General features: G+C 54.0%; 1 protein-coding gene and 1 long non-coding RNA gene across 8 annotated transcripts; one reads left to right on the forward strand and one right to left on the reverse strand.

Moving 5' to 3' along the window:
• Positions 1-4883: 4883 nt before the first annotated feature.
• LOC122214256 (C-C chemokine receptor type 1-like) lies at positions 4884-10673 on the reverse strand. 4 transcript variants are annotated; one of them, XM_042929087.1, is made up of 2 exons: positions 10418-10673; positions 4884-7196 (listed from the first exon to the last, which is right to left on the reverse strand). In XM_042929087.1, exon 2 carries the CDS (start codon positions 7148-7150, stop codon positions 6068-6070), a length of 1083 nt encoding a protein of 360 aa, XP_042785021.1. In that variant the 5' UTR covers positions 7151-7196; positions 10418-10673; the 3' UTR covers positions 4884-6067. The 4 variants fall into 4 exon arrangements, with proteins under 4 accessions (XP_042785021.1, XP_042785022.1, XP_042785023.1 ...); XM_042929088.1 differs by lacking the exon at positions 10418-10673 and adding an exon at positions 10298-10407; XM_042929089.1 differs by lacking the exon at positions 10418-10673 and adding an exon at positions 9869-10287.
• On the forward strand, positions 10642-15132 carry LOC122214258. 4 transcript variants are annotated; one of them, XR_006199815.1, is made up of 5 exons: positions 10642-10728; positions 10926-11125; positions 11600-11744; positions 11920-12041; positions 12371-15132. It is a non-coding gene; the product is annotated as an uncharacterized LOC122214258 (long non-coding RNA). The 4 variants fall into 4 exon arrangements; XR_006199816.1 differs by having other exon boundaries at positions 11920-12578; positions 13279-15131; XR_006199817.1 differs by having other exon boundaries at positions 10926-11135; positions 11920-15132.
• Positions 15133-18940: the final 3808 nt, after the last annotated feature.

The raw sequence follows: 18940 nt of genomic DNA on the forward strand, positions 1-18940 counted from the left end.
AACAGTATGGGGTTTCCTCAAAGAACTGAAAATAGAACTATCCCCTGATCCAGCAATTCCGCTCCTCAGAATATGTCCAAAGGAAATGAGAGCACTCACTTGAAAAGATATCTGCACCTCCATGTTCAGAGCAGCGTTATTTATAATAGCCACAGCATGGAAACCACGTTAAGTGTCCATCGGTGGATGAATGGATAAAGAATATATATATACACAATGGGATATTATTCAGCCATTTAAAACAAGGAAATCTTGGGGCGCCTGGGTGGCTCGGTCGGTTAAGCGTCCGACTTCGGCTCAGGTCACGATCTCGCGGTCCGTGGGTTCGAGCCCCGCGTCGGGCTCTGTGCTGACAGCTCAGAGCCTGGAGCCTGCTTCCGATTCTGTGTCTCCCTCTCTCTCTGACCCTCCCCCATTCATGCTCTGTCTCTCTCTGTCTTAAAAATAAATAAACGTTAAAAAAAAAATTAAAAAAACAAACAAACAAACAAGGAAATCCTACCATGTGTGCCAACATGGATGGACTTTGAGGGCATTATGCCAAGTGAAATAAGTCAGAGAAAGACAAATACTCCGTGATCTCATCTGTATGTGGGATCTAAAAACACAACAGCAACAACAAACTCACAGAAAATGAGACAAGATCTGTAGTCACCAGAGGCAGAGGGTGGAGGAGAGAGAATTGGAGGAAAGGGGTCAGAAGGTACAAACTTGCAAAGGATTAGTAAGTCCTAGGGACGTGATGTGTGACCTGATGACCACAGACAACGCTGCCGTGTGATATATAGGAAAGGTGTTAAGAGAGGAGTTCTCATCACGAGGAGAAAAACTTTTTCCTCTTTTCTTCTTCTTCTTTTTTAATTGTAAATGAGGAGGCAGATGTTAGCTGAACCTATGGTGGTAATCATCTCCCAATATACGTAAATCAAAGCAGCATGCTGTATGCCTTAAACATGTAGAGTGATTATATGTTGACTGGGGGAAATCCTTAGAATAGGGCTTCTGCTTTTGGTCACTCCATTTTTTTAATGTTTATTTATTTATTTATTTATTTATTTAGAGAGGAGGGGAGGGGCTGAGAGAGGGGGAGGGCAAGAATCCCAGGCAGGCTCCACACTGTCAGCACAGAGCCCCGATGCAGGGCTCAAGCCCACAGACCGTGAGATCATGACCTGAGCTGAGATCAAGAGTAAGATGCTTAGCCGACTGAGCCACCCAGGTGCCTCTTTTGGTCATTCCATTTTGTTTTCACTCATCTGTTGGTGGCGACTTATGATGTTTCTATGCCTCGGCTATTGTGGAAAGTGCTGCAGTGATCATGCGAATACAGACATCTCTTTGAGATAATGATTTTATTTCCTTTGGATATGTACCCCGAAGTCAAATTGCTGGATCAAATGGAAGCTCTATCTTTAGTTTCTTGAGGAACCTCCTTTTTTTTTTTTAAATAAAAGATTCATTTATTATTTCTGAGAGAGAGTGCGCGTGCACGCACACACAAGCGGGGGAGGGGCAGAGAGAGAGGGAGACACGGGATCCGAAGCAGGCTCCAGGCTCCGAGCCGTCAACACAGAGCCCGATGTGGGGCTCGAACTCACCAACTGTCACATCATGACCTGAGCCGAAGTCGGACGCTCAACCCACTGAGCTGACGTTCCCACCACGGGAGTACAGGGTTCCCTATCCCCCATGTTATTGCCAGAATTTGTTCTGTTGTCTTTTTTTAAATTTTTTTTTAACGTTTTTATTTTATTTTTGAGACAGAGAGAGCCAGAGCATGAACAGGGGAGGGGCAGAGAGAGAGGGAGACACAGAATCTGAAACAGGATCCAGGCTCTGAGGTATCAGCACAGAGCCCGACGCGGGGCTCGAACTCACAGACCGCGAGATCGTGACCTGAGCCGAAGTCGGCCGCTTAACCGACTGAGCCACCCAGGCGCCCGTTGTCTTTTTGATAATAGACATTCTAACAGGTGTGAGGTGATATTTCACTGTGGTTTCAGTTGCCATTTCCCCGATGAGGAGTGATGTTGAGCACCTTGTCACATGTCTGTTGGCTATTTGTGTATCTTCTTTGGAAAAATGTCTATGCAGGTCTTTTGCTTCTTTTTAAACCGGATTATTTGTTATTTTGGCTGTTGGGTTGTACAAGTTCCTCGTATGTGTTGGATGTGAACCCCTTATGGATAGGTGGCTTACAAATATTTTCTCCTATCCCATAGATTGCCTTTTTCCTTTGTCGATGGTTGCTTAGACTGTGCAGAATCTGACACCTTATGGGCCAAAAAAGTAAGAAAGGGCTCAAAGACTGATGGGAAGAGAAGCAAAAGACATCGGATCGAGCTTGACGGGCTCCCACTGGATAGATCTGGGACGATTTGTATAGCAAAACAAGAAAGGTAATATCAGATTGTATCCCACTGAACAAAAAAGGAATCCGTGAGGTCATGATGATATAAATAAAGAAATGAATAAATACGTAAGTGGAGGAGAAAAGATGCCTTTTCTATATAGTGAAATGCCAACTAATAATAGACATTTATTGATAAATAAGTACCATATACTTCACAGTGGAGAAACCTGGTGGAAGCTTTCTAAATCAAGTGGTGAAGTTCAACATCCTCGGTGAGGGGGCAGGGTGGCACCACGTGACTTCCGATACGATGCCCCAAGGACACGTTATCTCACGTCTCACTTCTGGGAGATTCCTGCTCCAGTGGCATAACCCGAATCGAATCATCAGGAAACATCAGGAAACCCACAACAAGGAACCATCTGCCGGGTGACTGTAGCGTTCAAAATGCTGTGGTCAGTAAAGACAAGAAAGGTGTGACGAACGGGTAGAAAGCCATCACCGCTAAGGAAACAGTGATTCTAGACCCTGGGACTCTGAAGGACAATATTTGCAAAGCGGGCAAAATCAGAAAGAGGGTTACAGCTGCCATGATGATATTGTGTGAGTCAGGTGAGCTTCCTGTTTTGATGATGTGGGAGAGCATCCTTGTCACTGGTAAAATCATTCTGAGGGACGAAAAGCTGACAAGGCATCATATTTGCAACCTGCCCTCAAATGGTCCTGAGAAATAGTACGTTTATATACATCGATCCGCCTGTCTATCTGTTGAGAGAGAGAGAGAGAGAGAGAGAGAGGGAGAGAGGGAATGACGAATTAAAACAAATGTGGTAAAATGCCGACAGCTGGGGAATCTGGATGAGGAATGTGGGAGTTCTTTGTGCTATTCTGGCCACCTTTCCGAAGGATGAAATGATAGAAACAGCAATAACATGGAGGTGGGGCGTGACCGGCACGCACAGGAGCAAGGAGGGAAGGGTGGGGGGGGGGGGACAGGAAGACAAGGGACAGGAAGGGCTGGAGGTGCCGTGAGTAACTGAGGAGGGGCACCATCAGGGGGTGTTAGATTTCTTATCTGAGATTTGGAGAAAGATCACCCAAGAAACGGACTCCTGACCAGAGAGAACAAGCTGATGGTGACCGGAGGGCAGGTGGCGGTGGGGGGAGGGGATGGGTGAAATAGGTGATGGGGATGAAGGAGGGCACTTGTCGTGATGAGTAACACGTGATGTAAGGCAGTGCCGAATGACGCCATCGTACTCCAGAATCTAATATTACACTGTATGTCAACTAACTGGAATTAACGTAAAAACTTAAAAAAAATTTTTCTTTAATGTTTAGTTTTGAGAGACAGAGAGAGCGCGCGAGCAGGGGAGGGGCAGAGAGAGAGAGGGAGACACAGAATCCGAAGCAGGCTCCAGGTTCTGAGCTGTCAGCCCAGTGCCCGACGCGGGGCTCAAACCCATAAACCGCGAGATCACGAGCCGAAGTTGGACGCTTAACCAACTGAGCCACCCAGGCGCCCTTAAAATAAAAACTTAAAGGAAAAAAAGAGATCAACCTGCTTTCCTTGCTTTGTTTCATTTAATCCTCCAAACAGCCCCGTGGGGGTAGACACTAGGCTTATCCTCACTTTATACAGAAATGGGGGTTTCAAAGATTCATCCATTCAACCAGCATTTACTGAGTGCTTGCTATGGTCCAATTTTACCGCGGCTGCACGAAAAAATGTTAAGCGTGATTGCGCGCGTGTGTGTACATTTAGGAAACAATCCAGGAAGGAGATGCACTTCAACATTAATGTGCTAAGAGAGGCTGTCTGTAGGCAGTGGGTCCAAGTGCTTCCGTTTTCTTCTTTGGCCTTTCTAGATGTTTCCAGTTTTCTGCAGTGCACATCACTGCCTTGGTGACACGTCAGAAAAACAAGTCTTATTTCAAAGATGGAACTGGAGGATGTTGGAATGACAGCATTTCTCACTGTGATATTGTTGCGATCAGGTACGGTTTTCGATGCAGTGTCATTTTACCAAAGTGGCAGACAAATGTTTCTTAATTCCGTTCCGCCTCCTTCTCTCCACACTGCAGAGAGGAACCGGCAGGTGTACAAGTGGAAAGCTGACTCCTCCCTTGACTCTCAAAGCCTGGAATTCGCCATATTTTCTGTGTGGAAACGTAAGCCCAGGGCAGGGTGACCTCCTCCTCCCCAGACAAACATTTTCCAAACCTCCATGATACCAGTCGCTTTGCATAAAGGAAGCGTGTGCACAGAGTAGGTCCCTGATTGAAGGGACAACACTAGGGTCCAAAAAAAGAGTGGCCAGCCCGATGGCGTCACTGTGTCGCCAGGTGGGACACCCATTTACTCAGGGTGCTGTCTTTTATTTTTATTTTCTAATGTTTATTTTTGAGAGAGAGCGCAAGCAAGGGGGGGGCAGAGAGAGAGGGAGACGGAGAATCCAAGCAGGCTCTGTGCTGTCAGCGCAAAGCCCGACGTGGAGCTTGAACCCACGAACTGTGAGATCATGACCTGAGCTGACGTCAGATGCTTAGCTGACTGAGCCACCCAGGTGCTCCCCACTGCCGTCCCCCCCCCCCCGCCACCTTAGGATGTTTTCTGACTGGTGGATGCCTTCCTCCCCTTTGCTGCCCAAGCACCACGGGCTCCAGGGCACCCCTGTGCCTGTGTGCCTCCCAGAGCTCAGAGAACCCGCTTTGAAAAAAGCACGTCCTCAGTCACCACTGCTGGATTGAATTGATTCCCGCAAGCAAATCTGGGGAAACGCGTGGAGTAAATTGGGGCGTATCCCTGCTGTGGGGTTCAGTGCAGCCATCAGAAACAATGCTTTAAACTGATCTATTCACCTGGGAAACAACAACAACGACAGGAAAACAGCTGAAGTCTACCTTTGTCACCATCATAAATACATACGGGGGGAAAAAAAGCAAACTAAGAGAAAATACATCGAAAAATGCACAGTAGTTGTCTTTGGGTGGTGAGATTATGGGTGATTTTGGTATTTCCTTTTTCCCTTTGTGTTTTTAAGCAATTTAAAAATTTTTTTTTTATTTATTATTTTTGAGAGACAGAGCCTGAGCAGGGGAAGGGCAGAGATCTCAGTTCTACTGCCAACAGCAGTTCCCCAATCCTATTTCCCCGCCAGGGTTCTGGCTGTCCCACCCTGAGTTCTCTGTTCCTCAGGGTTTCCAAGCACCTAAGCCCTGCAGCGGTCAGGAGGGGAGGGGAGGGGAGAGGAGGGGAGGGGAAGGTGGGGAGGGGCTGCTGGCTGCTGATTGGCTCTCCACTCGAAGCGAAGTCAGCAGTGGAAATCACTGCTTCCAAGTTCACTGGTGGTGGGAGCAGGGGCAGGGGCTGCCTGGGGTCAAGGGGCTCTGTTTACAAATGCTAATGCTCACGAATCTGAAATCCTGTCTGGGCCCAAGGCCTTCACAGGTAAACTCGGTCCCGGTCTTCTGGAATGTCCCATTGGGCTCATTCGTCTCCTTCCCACCAGGGAGAAGTTCTTGGAGAAGGTTCATGGCCCGGAGGGAACTCAGCCCGCACCGCCTTTAAACTCGCTCACCCCCACGTGGCTGCACATTCCGTGGTGGTCACGTGTCCGGATCTGGCCACGAGACCCAACCTGGCTCGGCTCGGGTCGGCGCGCCTGGCAGGTCACCCCGGCTGGGTCCCGCATCGGCCCCCAGGGGCCCGAGTCAGAACCCCGCAGAGAGTTCTTGCTCCGCCGTGGAGGGCGACATTGAGCTGGTCCTCTCCAGCCTCTCCGCGGAGAGGAAGGGGAGCCATTTGGCCAGGCGCGTGGCCAGGACCCCGTGGAACAGCTGGCGCAGGTACCTGCGGAACCTCTCTCCCACGAAGGCGTAGATGACGGGGTTGACGCAGCAGTGCGTGTAGGCGATCACCTCCGCCACCTGCATGGCCACGTCCAGCTGCTTGCTCTGCCGACACTCGTCGGTGAAAAGGGTGTCTTGGAAAGCAGAGACCAGCATGGCCAGGTTGTAAGGGGTCCAGAAGAGAAAGAAGACGATCATGATGACGAAGATCAGGCGGACGGCTTTGGCCTTCTTCTCGTTGGGTCGCCTGAGCAGAATCCTTACGATCTCGGTGTAGCAGACGATCATGACCAGCAGAGGCAACGCCAGCCCCAACGTGTTCAGCTTCAGAGCCTGGAACCGTTTCCAGGCTTTTAGGTTTTCGTGAGGGAAGTGGAGGCTGCAGGTGATATGGGAGAACTCCCGCTGGGTCTTGGAAAAGTAAAAGCCCGGGACGGAGGCCGAGATGGCCAGGCTCCAGGCCGCGGCGCTGCTGAGGACGCCGAAGAGGACCGTGCGAACCCGCAGGGCGAACACGGCGTGGACGATGGCCAGGTACCTGTCCACCGTCAGCAGGATGATGAAAAAGATCTCGCTGTACAAGCCTATGTAATAAAGCCCCGAGAGCAGCTTGCAGGTGCCGTCGCTGAAAATCCAGTTGTCCTTCAGCTTGTAGTCAATCCAGAAGGGCAGCGTGAAGAGGAAAAGCAGGTCAGAGATGGCCAGGTTGAGGAGGTAGATGCTGGTCATACTCTTGAGCCTCTTGTACTGCATCAGGACCAACAGCACCAGGATGTTGCCCACCAGGCCGATGACGAACACCAGCGAGTACAAGGGGGGCAGCAGCTGGGCCCCGAAGGCCCTCTCCTCCCCCTTCTGGCACGGGGTTATGCCCCCATAGTCATATTCTGTCGTCACGTCAAAGGTCTCTGTAGGGACTGTGATTTCCGTGCTGGCCTCTGTCATCCTGGAGCGAGTCTCTGTTTTCTTTGCCGTCAGAGGGCGGCGGGCCCTGGACAACAAAGACGAGGCAGGGATGATTAGAAGCCTTCAACCACCTGACAGCTGTTTTACTGAGTGCCTACTGTGTACCAGACCCCGGGACACAGCACGGAGCAAGGGGGACCCGGGTCGACTCTGCCCTGGTGGAACCTGGAGCCTAACGGGGCGGCGGCGGGGTCGGGGCGGGGGGTGGGGGGTAGGCAGTAAATAAATGAGCGCGCGAGTGGTTCATTCCATCGCTTTGACGGTAAGTGTCGTGCAGGAAAAGTCTGGTGGCTGGAGACAGAGCGCAGACGGAGGGAGGTCTCGCCCCACTGCTCCTAACCGGTGCTTCCCGCGGTCTTGGCAGTGGACTCAGTGCTAGGCAACCCCTCGCCCCCAAGCAGGTGTCGCTATTGTCCCCCTGTCTGGAGGTGATGATGCAGACGTTCAAAGTGGGAAGGACACGTATTTATGAAGAACGAACGGTGGAGTTCAAACTCGGGCGTGAGTGGCTCTCACGCCCATTCCTGAAATCACTGGGGCTCCTGCCTCCAATCTCAGAGCAATGATTTTGCGCCATGGGGTCCCCAGAAGGATGCTGAGAGTCCAAAACTTACAGAAGGATTTTCATGGCTCCGGGGGCCTAAAAGGTTCTTAGTCAGGGGTGACATAGCGCCCCGGGGACACATGAAAATGTGTGGCCTTTTTTTTTTTTTCCGGAGGGAGGGGGTGGTGCCCCGGGGACGAGGGATGCTGCTGTCTGGCCATTCGTTAGGCAGGGCCAAGGATGTCCTGCCACGCAAAAATTATCCTACCCACAGCGCTGCCATAGTGAAATTCTAGAAGGCCAGCTCCATCCCTTAGTGGATGAGGACGCTGAGGACGCAGAGTGGGTCAGCCTGGCTCATGTCATACAGCCCAGATGTGGCACAGGTGGGTCTACAGGCAACTTCGTAGACAACCTGTGAGAGCCGTGAGGAAGATTCAGAGGAAAGTACAGTCTGGCTCTTGGATATTTGCACCCAGGGTTGTCTTGAAACAAACAAAAACACAGAACAGCCACTGGATCGCTTGCCTTCGTGGGACTTCCCCCAGTTCCTGATGGTCAGCAGGCTCTTTCAGTCTGTTCCAATCACTTCCTGAAGACACTTCCCCGAAGGGAGCATGGATGGGCTTTGGTGTAACCTACCGGCTGTGTGACTTGGGATAAGTTAATCTACCTCTCTGAGCCTTAGGTTCTCCTCTGTACTGTGGGAAAGTAGCACCTACCTTGCAGGGCTGCTGTAAGGTAATGCATGTATGAGAAAAGCGACACCTCGGTATTTTTCGGGCCCTCGGTAGATATTAGGGTTCCTCCTTCCCTGCACCGGCCCCTCTCTGAGGCCAGTCCCAGGCTGGCCTCACTAAAGTAGCCGGTACCCACATCATCACTCCCATCCTGAATCTGGAGTCTCTAGTCTTCTAAATTGCTTAGCGAATGTTTCCAGCTTACAAAATTCACATTTCTGCAGCGGCCGTTGGAAAATAAGGCACACGGGACAGGGCAGGGGGCTGTCCGGCATCCTGGCTGGGGAGCTGTCATTTCCCGTCAAATCCGTCCCTGTGGCTCACTCGTCCAGCTCTGGACTTGCCTATACCCCACCAGCTCTCCTTCTGGAGGGACCCAGGCTGGCAGTCACTAACCAGGCTGTGTGGGCAATTTCTGACTTCTGCTGCCACTGCCAGTACGGGCAGGTGGGCTTGGCAGACAGCACTTTTGGGTAGGCCGGCAGATTTACGGCGGAAGCAACCAGAAGCTTGGCAGCGCAAGGAGCCGCTGCTGCAAGCCTGAGCCCATGAGCCCAGGGGTCCTGGGGAATTTGGACGAAGATGAGGGCAAACCGAGTCAGCATTGCCCCCGGGCCATTTGAACAGAGACCCGCCTTCACCACCACCCCCTCCAACTTCGTTGGCTATTTTCCCAACTTGCCAGGCGCCAGGCAACAATCCGCAAGCAAGTCCGGGAGAGGGATGGGGTGGGGGTGGGGAGGAAGGGGCCTTGCAGGGAGACAGAAGGCCCGTGGTGCAACTGAGGCCTGCAAGAGGCTGCTGCAAAGTCAGCCCCGAGGTGATCAGCAGGATCCTCTAGCCTGGGAGCTGGTGAGGGCTTTGAGTAGAGAAAGGACAGTCTGTGGGGCTAAGACGCCCAAGCCTGGTAGCATGCTGGGGCTGGCTTACACTGGTTCGTAAAAACCGATTGTGCCCACCTCTCCCCAGCTCGGCATTCAGGGGTTTGGTAGCTTTGAAATCAACCACAGTGGGGATATCGATGCCACAGAAATCCACAAACACTAGAAATCAGGGCTCTTTTTTTCCCATGAGGGCCAGTGGCTAAACCTTTCCCGGCCCTTCACTGCCCACAGGCTGAATAGTCTAGAGCTGTCCCCCTAGTCGGAGTGGGGACTCAAGCATCAGTGAATAATAGACCGCCTGGTTGACAAGCTATGCAAACTTCTGAGAGCTTCTAACTCGGAAAATCGGGGCACTCCAGATTCTTCTATGAAGGAACAGTTGAAATAGATACCTCCAAGTAGCCCTCACCCCACCCCTCCCGTGCCCCTCCACCTTCGGAACACAGTCTGACCTGCCTCTTTGTTAGTAGAACGGAATGGATGCATCCCAAGAGGACATCTCCCTGTCTTCGGGAGGGTAAAATCCTACCTCCTCCAGAGACAAATCAACAGTCCTGACTGTGAGGCTCCTTGGTTCTAGTCTTCTCAAGAAATTGGTTGCTGGCATCTGCAGTGTTTTTTGTAATTAATATTTCCCTTTTGCTACAACTTCTTCATATACCATGTTTGGGTTTTGTTTACATAGGGAAATTTGGCAAGTGATTTCCTCCTGAATAGTTTTTCCGCAGAGAGCCTCTTGTTTCTTAACAGACTTTAGAAAGGCTGATTTTCTCAATCGGTTACCAACAACCAATCATTCAAGAAAGCTTTCCTTTTTTAGCAAGAAAACCCCTGCTTTACATCTGAGCACACAGTCTCATAAATTCACCCCTTGTCAGTATTGCCATATAATTCATTGCCTTGTAGATGCATCTATGGGCTAATTAGACATTTGCTTGACCCTCGAAGAATTCCTCACCTTTCAGGAATGTCCTACAGTGCGAGGACGACAGTCCTGGCTGCATATATGTCTTCTAACAAGATTGCCCTCAGTGGTAACTGGCAAGACAGAAAAAAAAAAAAAACAAGTACCACTTACTCTGGTCTCAGGGGTTTTGTCCACGAAGTCTTTGTTTCTGGAGCTTTTCGAATTTTGATGAACTCAAGGCTCAACGTCCTGATTGAACAGGAAGTCCTCAGCTTCCTGTGTGATGATTTAGGACTCCAGGGTTCACAGTCTTTCAGAATGACGAGAAGGGGACAGAGTTCTTCTTTTTGTATGGTCGGGTGTCCATGAGTGGCCGCGACACGCGCTAGTGGCCGGTTCCTCAAGGCTGGGCTCACTCTAAGGATTTTCTCTGCTCACTCGGCTGTGCTTCTCTCTAGGGAGCTCTGCCTTAAGGGGATTGGGTAGGGTAGGGTTGGGTGGAGTTGAGTGGGGAGAGGTAGTATGAGCTGTTCCCAGAATTTGTGAAGCAATCAAAGGCTGAGATAGTGTGTGTGTGTGTGTGTGTGTGTGTGTGTGTGTGTATTGAGGGGTGGTGAGGGAGGGCAGGGCATAGAGGGTTTGTGGTCAGTGACTAGCCTTTTTTTTTTTTTTTTTTTAGAGTTTGCAAATGGAAGGATTTAAACCCCAACGCTGGATCCTGGTTCTCCAAATGAACCGGCTGATAGCGCGAGAGACGTGACAGGTCCTCTTTGGCGCCCCCTGTGTCCTCCACCTCTGTTTGCTGTCCCTTTCTGCTCCCGGTCTCCACCCCTGCAGACCCCACTGAACAGTTTCATCTCAAGGAACCTCCGGCCCGAAGTGAGTACAGGTCTGTAGGCTGAGTTTCAGCCATTTCTTTCTGATCGCAGGTTCCTGTCTAATGCGATGGTCCAACCGAGGCTGCGGCCAAATCCCAGCTCTCCCCTGACACAAGGGCGGGTAACCACGCCTTGACGAGTCTTGGCTCCCACTCCATCTCATGAGATCGCCAAGCACTCTTGCTTGCCGCAGGATGCACAAGGTCAGCTTGGAGGTGAAAAGTGTCACAGAGCACCTGGCCTAAGGAAGAGTGACGAAGGATGCTTCCCACGACTCTCCCCACAGCCACCAGCACCTGCTCTGCCACTGTGCTGGCTTCCCCCCTGCCCGCCACTCTGGGCTCCACTCCTTTTCTGTAAAATGGGACTCTAGTGGCCTTCACAGGATTGCTGCAAAGCACCATTTCAGAAATGAATGCGAATGTGATTTGCAAATGTCACTTGTCCCTTCAAGGCTCTGTTTCTTCATCCGTAGAATGAAGACTTTAGACAAGGTGCCCCGTGTGCCCTTCAAAGGAACACTCCAGGAGTCTTCTGGGGTCAGGCCTCCCCTCTCTGGCAGCCCGTCCACAGACAGATGGGGGAAGAGGGAGGCAAAAGACAACTAAGCTGACAAAGAGGTGACTTTGGGTGTATTATGTATGCGTTCGATTGTCTCTTTCCTCTTCTGTAAAACGAGGCTAATAATTCCCACTTTATAGAAGGTTAAATGAATACATGCATATGAATGAATGATTTGGTGCTGAGCTCGGCAAGCATTAGCAACGCCCGCCTTAATTTGGGTTTCCCTTTTAGGTGCAAACCCTGGAACGGGACGCAGATGCAAGTAATGTATTTGCAGCGGATCCCAGGAGACACTGCAGGGGAGGGGAAAGGGGGCCAGGAAAGGGAGCATTATAGAGCCACTCCTGCAGAAGGTAAGTGGCACCCAGGCCCCCTGGGGAACCCAGGGAGCCCCTCAGAGTCACCCCAACTGTGGGGCCAGAGGGTTGAGGAAACCGGGCACGTATCATCACATCTCTGCCTTCCCCGCCACTGGCTGAGGGCCGCTTCTCTCTGGCTTTTGTCCCTGGATATCATCCCCGGGAGATTCTTCTCCACCAGAGCACAGGGCTGGGCATTTAGGCAGTGGCCGTGGCCCTAGATGTAGTGGGAACAGACAGGAGTGTCCGTAAGGTGCACACCACGGTCTTCTAACCTTGACTTTGCCTCGGCCTCTGTTTCCTTGATGGGGCGCCCCCTGCAGCATCAACCCCCGATCTGGCCTGCTGACCCCCCTCCTTCATGTCCCATGCTGCCTTTCTGGGTCTCATCCACGACATCTGATGCTGACACAGCCGTTCCCACTTCTCCTTTCCTGTCTCAACCTCAACATCCCGAAATCTTATGTTCTGTTTGACCGGGACGCGGTAAGGCCAGGCTCCTTGCCTGCGTGGAGCCTGCGTGTCATTGAGGTACGCCTTTCAGGGTCCAGTGCTACACCTGTAGGTGAATTTCCGGGGGAGGGGAGGGGCTGGCGGTGCTCTCTCTGCCACCCAGTCCCGGGCCACGCTGTCTGCCTACTTGGCAGAAGAGATTGCTTCCGACCCCGGGCCCCTCTGGGGACACCAAAGACGGATTGACGGGCGTCTCACAGAGGGACACGAGGGCCTTTGGGGGACACTGGTGGCCCCTAGGCAGTAGCCTACCCTTGCCCCCTCCACACCACTGCCTTTTATCCCCACCTTGTCTAATCTCCTTCCCTAGCCTCTCTCTCCACCACCCCTTCTTCCCCAGGCAGTCTTTTCTCCTCCTTATTCTCCACCTCTGGTCTCACGCCTGGTAGCTCCCAGGCTGTCTTGCCCCACAACGTGCTGCCAACCCAGCCTGGCAAACCAGAGGAAGTAGGTCCAGTAATCTGTCCCCTGCATTCTGCCCAGCTGCCCTCTTGTGCTGGGTCATGTGCCACCGTGAATGAGGATGTTGGGCACGACCATGACCCAGGACACACGAGAAGCCACCCTGCCTGGATCACCCAAGAGGCCACCTCCTCCCTGCAGCCCTTCCCACTCCACTCTCTACAGCCAGAAATCATCCGGGAGAGGCAGGTGTGGGGGCTCTGAGGGGCTGATGGGTTTTTTGTTTGTTTGTTTTGCCTTGTTTTGTGTTTTGCAGGGGTGGGGCTCGGGCGTGAGCAAAAGCTGTGGAGCGTCTTAAGGCCTGGCCTCAGAAGTCACCTCGTGTCACCTCTGCTGCGTTGTGAGGGTCGAAGCACGTCACCGAGCCCAGCCACAGCCAAGGAGTCGGGAGATAGGACACGTTGGTTTAGTTGGAGTGGTGCAGTCACGCTGTGGAAGGCCGTGTGGCCCAGGATGGGGTGGCGGGGGGGAGGCCTTGAAACTGTATTTTACCCTCCACCGAAGTACAGGTCTCCTCCAGTCTCTGGCCAAGGGCTTCCTTGAACCCTCTCCGCCATGGCCATGTCTTCCGTGCTCCTCGGCCACTCGCGCCCGTGACCCTAACTCCCGGATCTCGCCGTCAGGGCATCTGTGGCCCCTCATACCTTGGCTCCCGGCACCCCAGCCTCTGACCCCACTCCCACCTCTCCTCCCTCCTGTCATTGGGCACCAACAGGTCCTTGACCTCAGTGGGGCTGTGGGTATGTCAATTTTGTACAGACCGTCAGCCTCCTTATACTGCCCACCAGCCTGAGCCCACGGGCCATTGCTCCCGTCTCCGTCCCCCACCCCCTTACCTCCACCCTCAGCTGTCAGGCTCTTTTCTGACCTCGTGGTGTCCACCCAGCAAAATCCGGCCTCGGGCACAGCCAGCCCCACGCCCGCACCCACAAAGTTGAATGCGGCTGGAGGGAACCCTGCAGGCGTCCTGCGAGAACTGAGAAGGCGGGGAGGAATGAAGAGGCGATAACAACCCTTCAGACCTCAGATCTGAGCCGTGGACAGTTAGGCGTGCGGACCTCTCCCTTCCTCCTTCTAGTCCGAGAGCCGAATCCGGGCACTGGCTCGCGCTGGCTCTTCCCTCCCACCGCATTCACCACACGTCCATGAAGTGCCCCCGATCTCGGTCGCACACCGGGCAGTTACGGGGCTCAGAGGAGCTAGGCAGGGCCCGGAACCAGCGCGAACTCCAGGGGTGGTCTGGGGGCTGGCCGCACCCGCATCACGTGGGAGCTTGTTGAGAAGAAAGGTTCTCAGGGCCTCACCCCGGACCTGCAGAATCAGAATCCCTGGGGGCGGGTGTCGGACCCAGAAGCTGTGTTTGGGGCAAGCCCTCTGGTGCCTCTTGAGCACTTTTGGAGTTTGAGGATCCTGTCTAGACACTTGCTGATTAGCGTGTGACACCAAGACCCGGGCGCTCGTCCCAAACGGCAGGCCCTGGGACCTCACCACGGGCCCCCTGAAAGAGAAACTGCGTTTTCACCGGGCCCCCCAGGGATCTGTCACGGGCCCGGGGGCTGGAGGTGGCCGACGGACGCGTCCCAGGGCGTAGACGCTCAGGAAGCCTTGGGTGACTGGTTGTCGCACAGAAGGAGCACCCTCGCCGGGCTGCCCAGATAGGTTCCACTTCCCGGGCCCCCGCTGAGGCTCAGCGGGGACGTCCTGGGGCCTGACCTCGCATCTGGTCCCTACGCTGTATTAGCGAGGCTCAGGGAGAGTCGCGCCTACCCGTCGCCGGTGGGGGTAGAAATCCGGTCCCCCTCCCCGGAGGGCTCTTTGGCCATGTCTGCCGCGCCCCAGGCTGGACGGACGGAGCAAAGGCCGTGTGCCCTGGATGCCGCCAGCAGGAAGGCCCTGGTGGGGAAGGTACAATGTCTCTGGAAGGAAGCAGGATGAATGGCTAATATTCCTGGTCCCTGGGGAGGGAAACAGGTGCGCCTGGGGGAGACACCAAGCCCGAGTTTTCACTGTCTGTTACTTTGTACCGCTTGGCTTTTGTACCAAGTACAACTGTTATCCGCCTGGTGGTTTTCTTTCCTTTTTTTTTTTTTTTTTCAATATGTGAAATTTATTGTCAAATTGGTTTCCATACGACACCCAGTGCTCATCCCAAAAGGTGCCCTCCTCAATACCCATCACCCACCCTCCCGTCCCTCCCACCCCCCATCAACCCTCAGTTTGTTCTCAGTCGCCTGGCGGTTTTCAAAATGGGGTCCAAGGACCCCTAGGGGTCTCCCACACCCATGCCAGGGGTCCCTGAGGTCTTCCCTTTTCCAGCTACGTCCCTGTGTGCGGCTGGTTTTCCTTCGCAGACTTCAGCCAAAACGATCACAACAGACGGGGCGGTGGGTGGGGGAGGAGGGGGTGCGGGGCGGGCGGTGGGGCAGAAGCAGCTTTGGGGATCCCGCCACTCTTTGCACTGACATTGTTTGCATCCGGGGAAAACAAAATTATTTTCCCGAAAGTGTTACTTATGTTATGATGTAACAGTTTCATTCCTGTTACTTTAAGGGAATCGCTGAATTTGGGTTCAGGGCTCAGTTTTAGTTCCTGCTACGGTACGTATTTTTTTTTTTTTAATTTTTTTAATGTTTATTTTTGAGAGACAGCGAGAGAGCGTGTGTGTGAGCGCTAGTGGGGAAAGGGCAGAGAGAGGGGGAGACCCAGAATCCGAAGCAGGCTCCAGGCTCCGAGCTGTCAGCACAGCGCCGGACGCGGGGCTTGAACTCATGGACCGTGAGATCGTGACCCGAGCCGAAGTCGGACACGTAACCGACTCTGCCACAGTAAATATTAATAATCCACATAAACAAAGGCTCATTGGTATCTGCAACGGTACAGTAGACATACACATTCCTGAGACTGAATCTTGAGAACTGTTGGTTCGGGGCAGACTGATATAGCTACATTCTTGCAAACACCCGGTTCCACCGAATAGTAGCTGGTGACCCAGGGCAAGCTCGCTATTTTCCTGAGCCTCACTTTTCCCTTCTGTGAGCCTTAAGGAAGGGATGCGCCTAAGACCTTTAGTACGTAGAGTTAGTGTTATTATGGCTCCCTAACCCCTACGGCAGACTCAGGCGACCCAACTACACCGTCAGTGACATTAAGTCGGTAGCCGGAACTTGGCCACGGGAAGAGCCTTCCCGGCCCCGGGGGATCAGCAAATGCCACGCGTTGATGCCTTTTTCGTTCTTTCCTCCCGGAGAGCTGATATGGATCCTTTGCCAGCTCACGCTGCCGGGCGACCGCAGGCCGTGAGGGCACAGGGCCTCAGTGTTAAATCTGTGTGGCCTCGGGGCGCCTGGGTGGCTCAGTCGGTTGAGCGGCCGACTTCGGCTCAGGTCATGATCTCACGGTCCGTGGGTTCGAGCCCTGCGTCGGGCTCTGTGCTGACAGCTCGGAGCCTGGAGCCTGTTTCCGATTCTGTGCCTCCTCTCTCTCTGACCCTTCCCTGTTCATGCTCTGTCTCTGTCTCAAAAATAAATAAACATTAAAAAAAAAAAAAAAAAGTTAAAAAAAAAAATCTGTGTGGCCAAAGGGACCTAATGAGAAAGTTTGCCTCTCAGTGTATACGAACCTCGGGTCTGCGCAGAAACTAGCTTTTATTTGAGTGCCTGCCCTTTGCACAACTAGCCGGGGGCCCAGCTGCCTGATTTCAGGGGGATCCCCTCACGCCGGAGGGGCGCCCGCTCACAAGTCCGCGGCGGCTCAGCCCAGTTCTCTCCACCGAGCGAGGCCCAGGCCTTGCCCGCTGCCCTGGGTGGGGGCGGGTGGGGCTCAGGTTCAGGGCACCCAAACACGGGCTCTAGCCAGGGGTCTGCACCTTCGGGTTCGTGCCTTCGGTCCAGGCGTCTCGGAGCCACTTCGTCCTTCCCTTTTTCTGGACTTTCTGGTCTCCCTGCCGTCTTCCTTTTCTTTCTGTGGATTTTCACTGGGGCGTGAGGAGGAGGGGAGGGGGTATTTAGTTCTGTTTACTGGCCTTCATTTTTGGTGTTTGCCCCCACCCCCCAAGCACCAGCTGGCCGCGTGCCTGTCGCTGAAGATCCTGTTCAAAGTTTTCATCTGATAATCTTGTGCTCTTTCACCTCCTACAGACCGGGCTGGAGAGGAAGGTCTAGGAACAGAAATTTCTTCCAACTCCCTTTGTCCTGCACCAGCATTTCCTTCCCTAAATTGCCCCCAGCGTGCCCCCCTCCCCCTGCTCCAGGGCCTCCCCTCTCCCCAAGGGAGCCCCCCTCCCCCTGCTCCAGGGCCTCCCCTCTCCCCAAGGGAGCCCCCCTCCCCCTGCTCCAGGGCCCCCCTCCCCCCAGGGAGCCCCCCTCCCCCTGCTCCAGGGCCCCCCCTCTCCCCCAGGGAGCCCCCCTCCCCCTGCTCCAGGGCCCCCCCTCTCCCCCAGGGAGCCCCCCTCCCCCTGCTCCAGGGCCGCCCCCCTCCCCCCAGGGAGCCCCCCTCCCCCTGCTCCAGGGCCCCCCTCCCCCCCAGGGAGCCCCCCTCCCCCTGCTCCAGGACCTCCCCCCCAACGCCGCTTCACTGCTGTCCACACAATGCTACTTTCTCATCTTGAGTTCCCATTTTGAGCCTCCTATCCTCTTTGTGATGCTTCCAATCATGCCTGTTTCATGACGTCTCTGTAAAGAGGACCCAGAGTCCCTTCAAAGGCCTTTCCAAAGATGGCTGTTGGGGGGGGGCCTCCCCAGGTCGGGCGAACCTGAGGCCAGTTGGGCCTCCCTGCCCCGGGCTTGCATTTTCAGTGGCCTTAGTTACACAGAGCACCGGGGAGGGACTGTCCCTGGGAGAAGAGACCAAGACCCCCCATCCTTCCTCCTGGCGCTCAAGGAGGGAGGTCTGGCAGTATGGCCCACAGGGGTCTAAACCAATTACCACTGGGGGACAGAGACAGAGTCGGTGGACCGCCCCTCCCAGGGCCTGCTCCCAAGAGTAGAGAGGACAATGGCTGTGGCTCGAAGGCCGTGACCTCCCGCGCTCACCACGACCCGGTCCTTTAGAGGGCACTCTTGGACCGTGGCAGAGCCGTCATCCAGGGCCTGATGTCGAAGGTCCTCCTGCTGTCTGGGCGGTAGAATTCCCGTTTCAGCACAGCGAGGCCAGAGGACGCAGGACCAAGGGCCAGGCCACCAGCCGCCACTAGGGATCCCATCAACAAGCGGTCCGCCCACTGCCCGCAGCCCCAGGGTGTGGCCTCGGGCATTCGTGGGTGGGCAAGGTGGGGGGAGGCACGGAGGCTTCCCGGGGACCCACGGGCTTCAAGAGCAGTTGGGTGCGTGAGGGATCCCGCTTTCCAGGCTGGGGACGTTTCAGGGAGAGGGGCTGACAGCCTGGCTGTGCCGCTCTCTCTTGTGTCGTTCGCTCCTCTCCCGCTGCCGCCTTACTGTCCAGGGCACCGGCCTGTCACGCTTGGGTCCCAATTACGGTTCCCTCGGACGCCCACCATGCGATGTGCAGTCTCGGGCAATTTTCTCCACCACTTGCCTCGAGCTTCAGTTTCCCCACCTGTAAAACCGGGATAATAACCTTTCTTTCTCTGGCTTGTGGCAAGAATTAAATGTGATTCCCCACGTGCCTGGCAGCCGGCAGGTGGGAACCAAGTGGCAGTCTATTTCTTCCGCCCAAGCCTCCATCAAAGTGGCAAATGTGTGGCAAAAGTGCCTCCTGCGTGCAAAAAACAAAAAAGGTGTCCAAGAAGCTATCCAAGGACCCCCACCCCCCACCTCCGCGCTGAAAAGGCAAGGAGAGACTATCTCAAGGAGGTGCCCTATTTACGTGCTGACCACCACACGCTGTTCCGGGATATCATGGAACCTGTGTTACCTCTTTTCTCTCCAACTTGACTGGAAGCTTCTCAGCAGCTGGACCCG

Source organism: Panthera leo, chromosome A2, assembly GCF_018350215.1.
Source record: "Panthera leo isolate Ple1 chromosome A2, P.leo_Ple1_pat1.1, whole genome shotgun sequence".
Classification (NCBI taxonomy): Eukaryota; Metazoa; Chordata; class Mammalia; order Carnivora; family Felidae; genus Panthera; species Panthera leo.

What these genes read in the sequence shown, in the direction of transcription:
- LOC122214256 (XM_042929087.1), bottom strand. Translation starts at nt 7,150, where the DNA reads ATGACAGAGGCCAGCACGGAAATCACAGTCCCTACAGAGACCTTTGAC.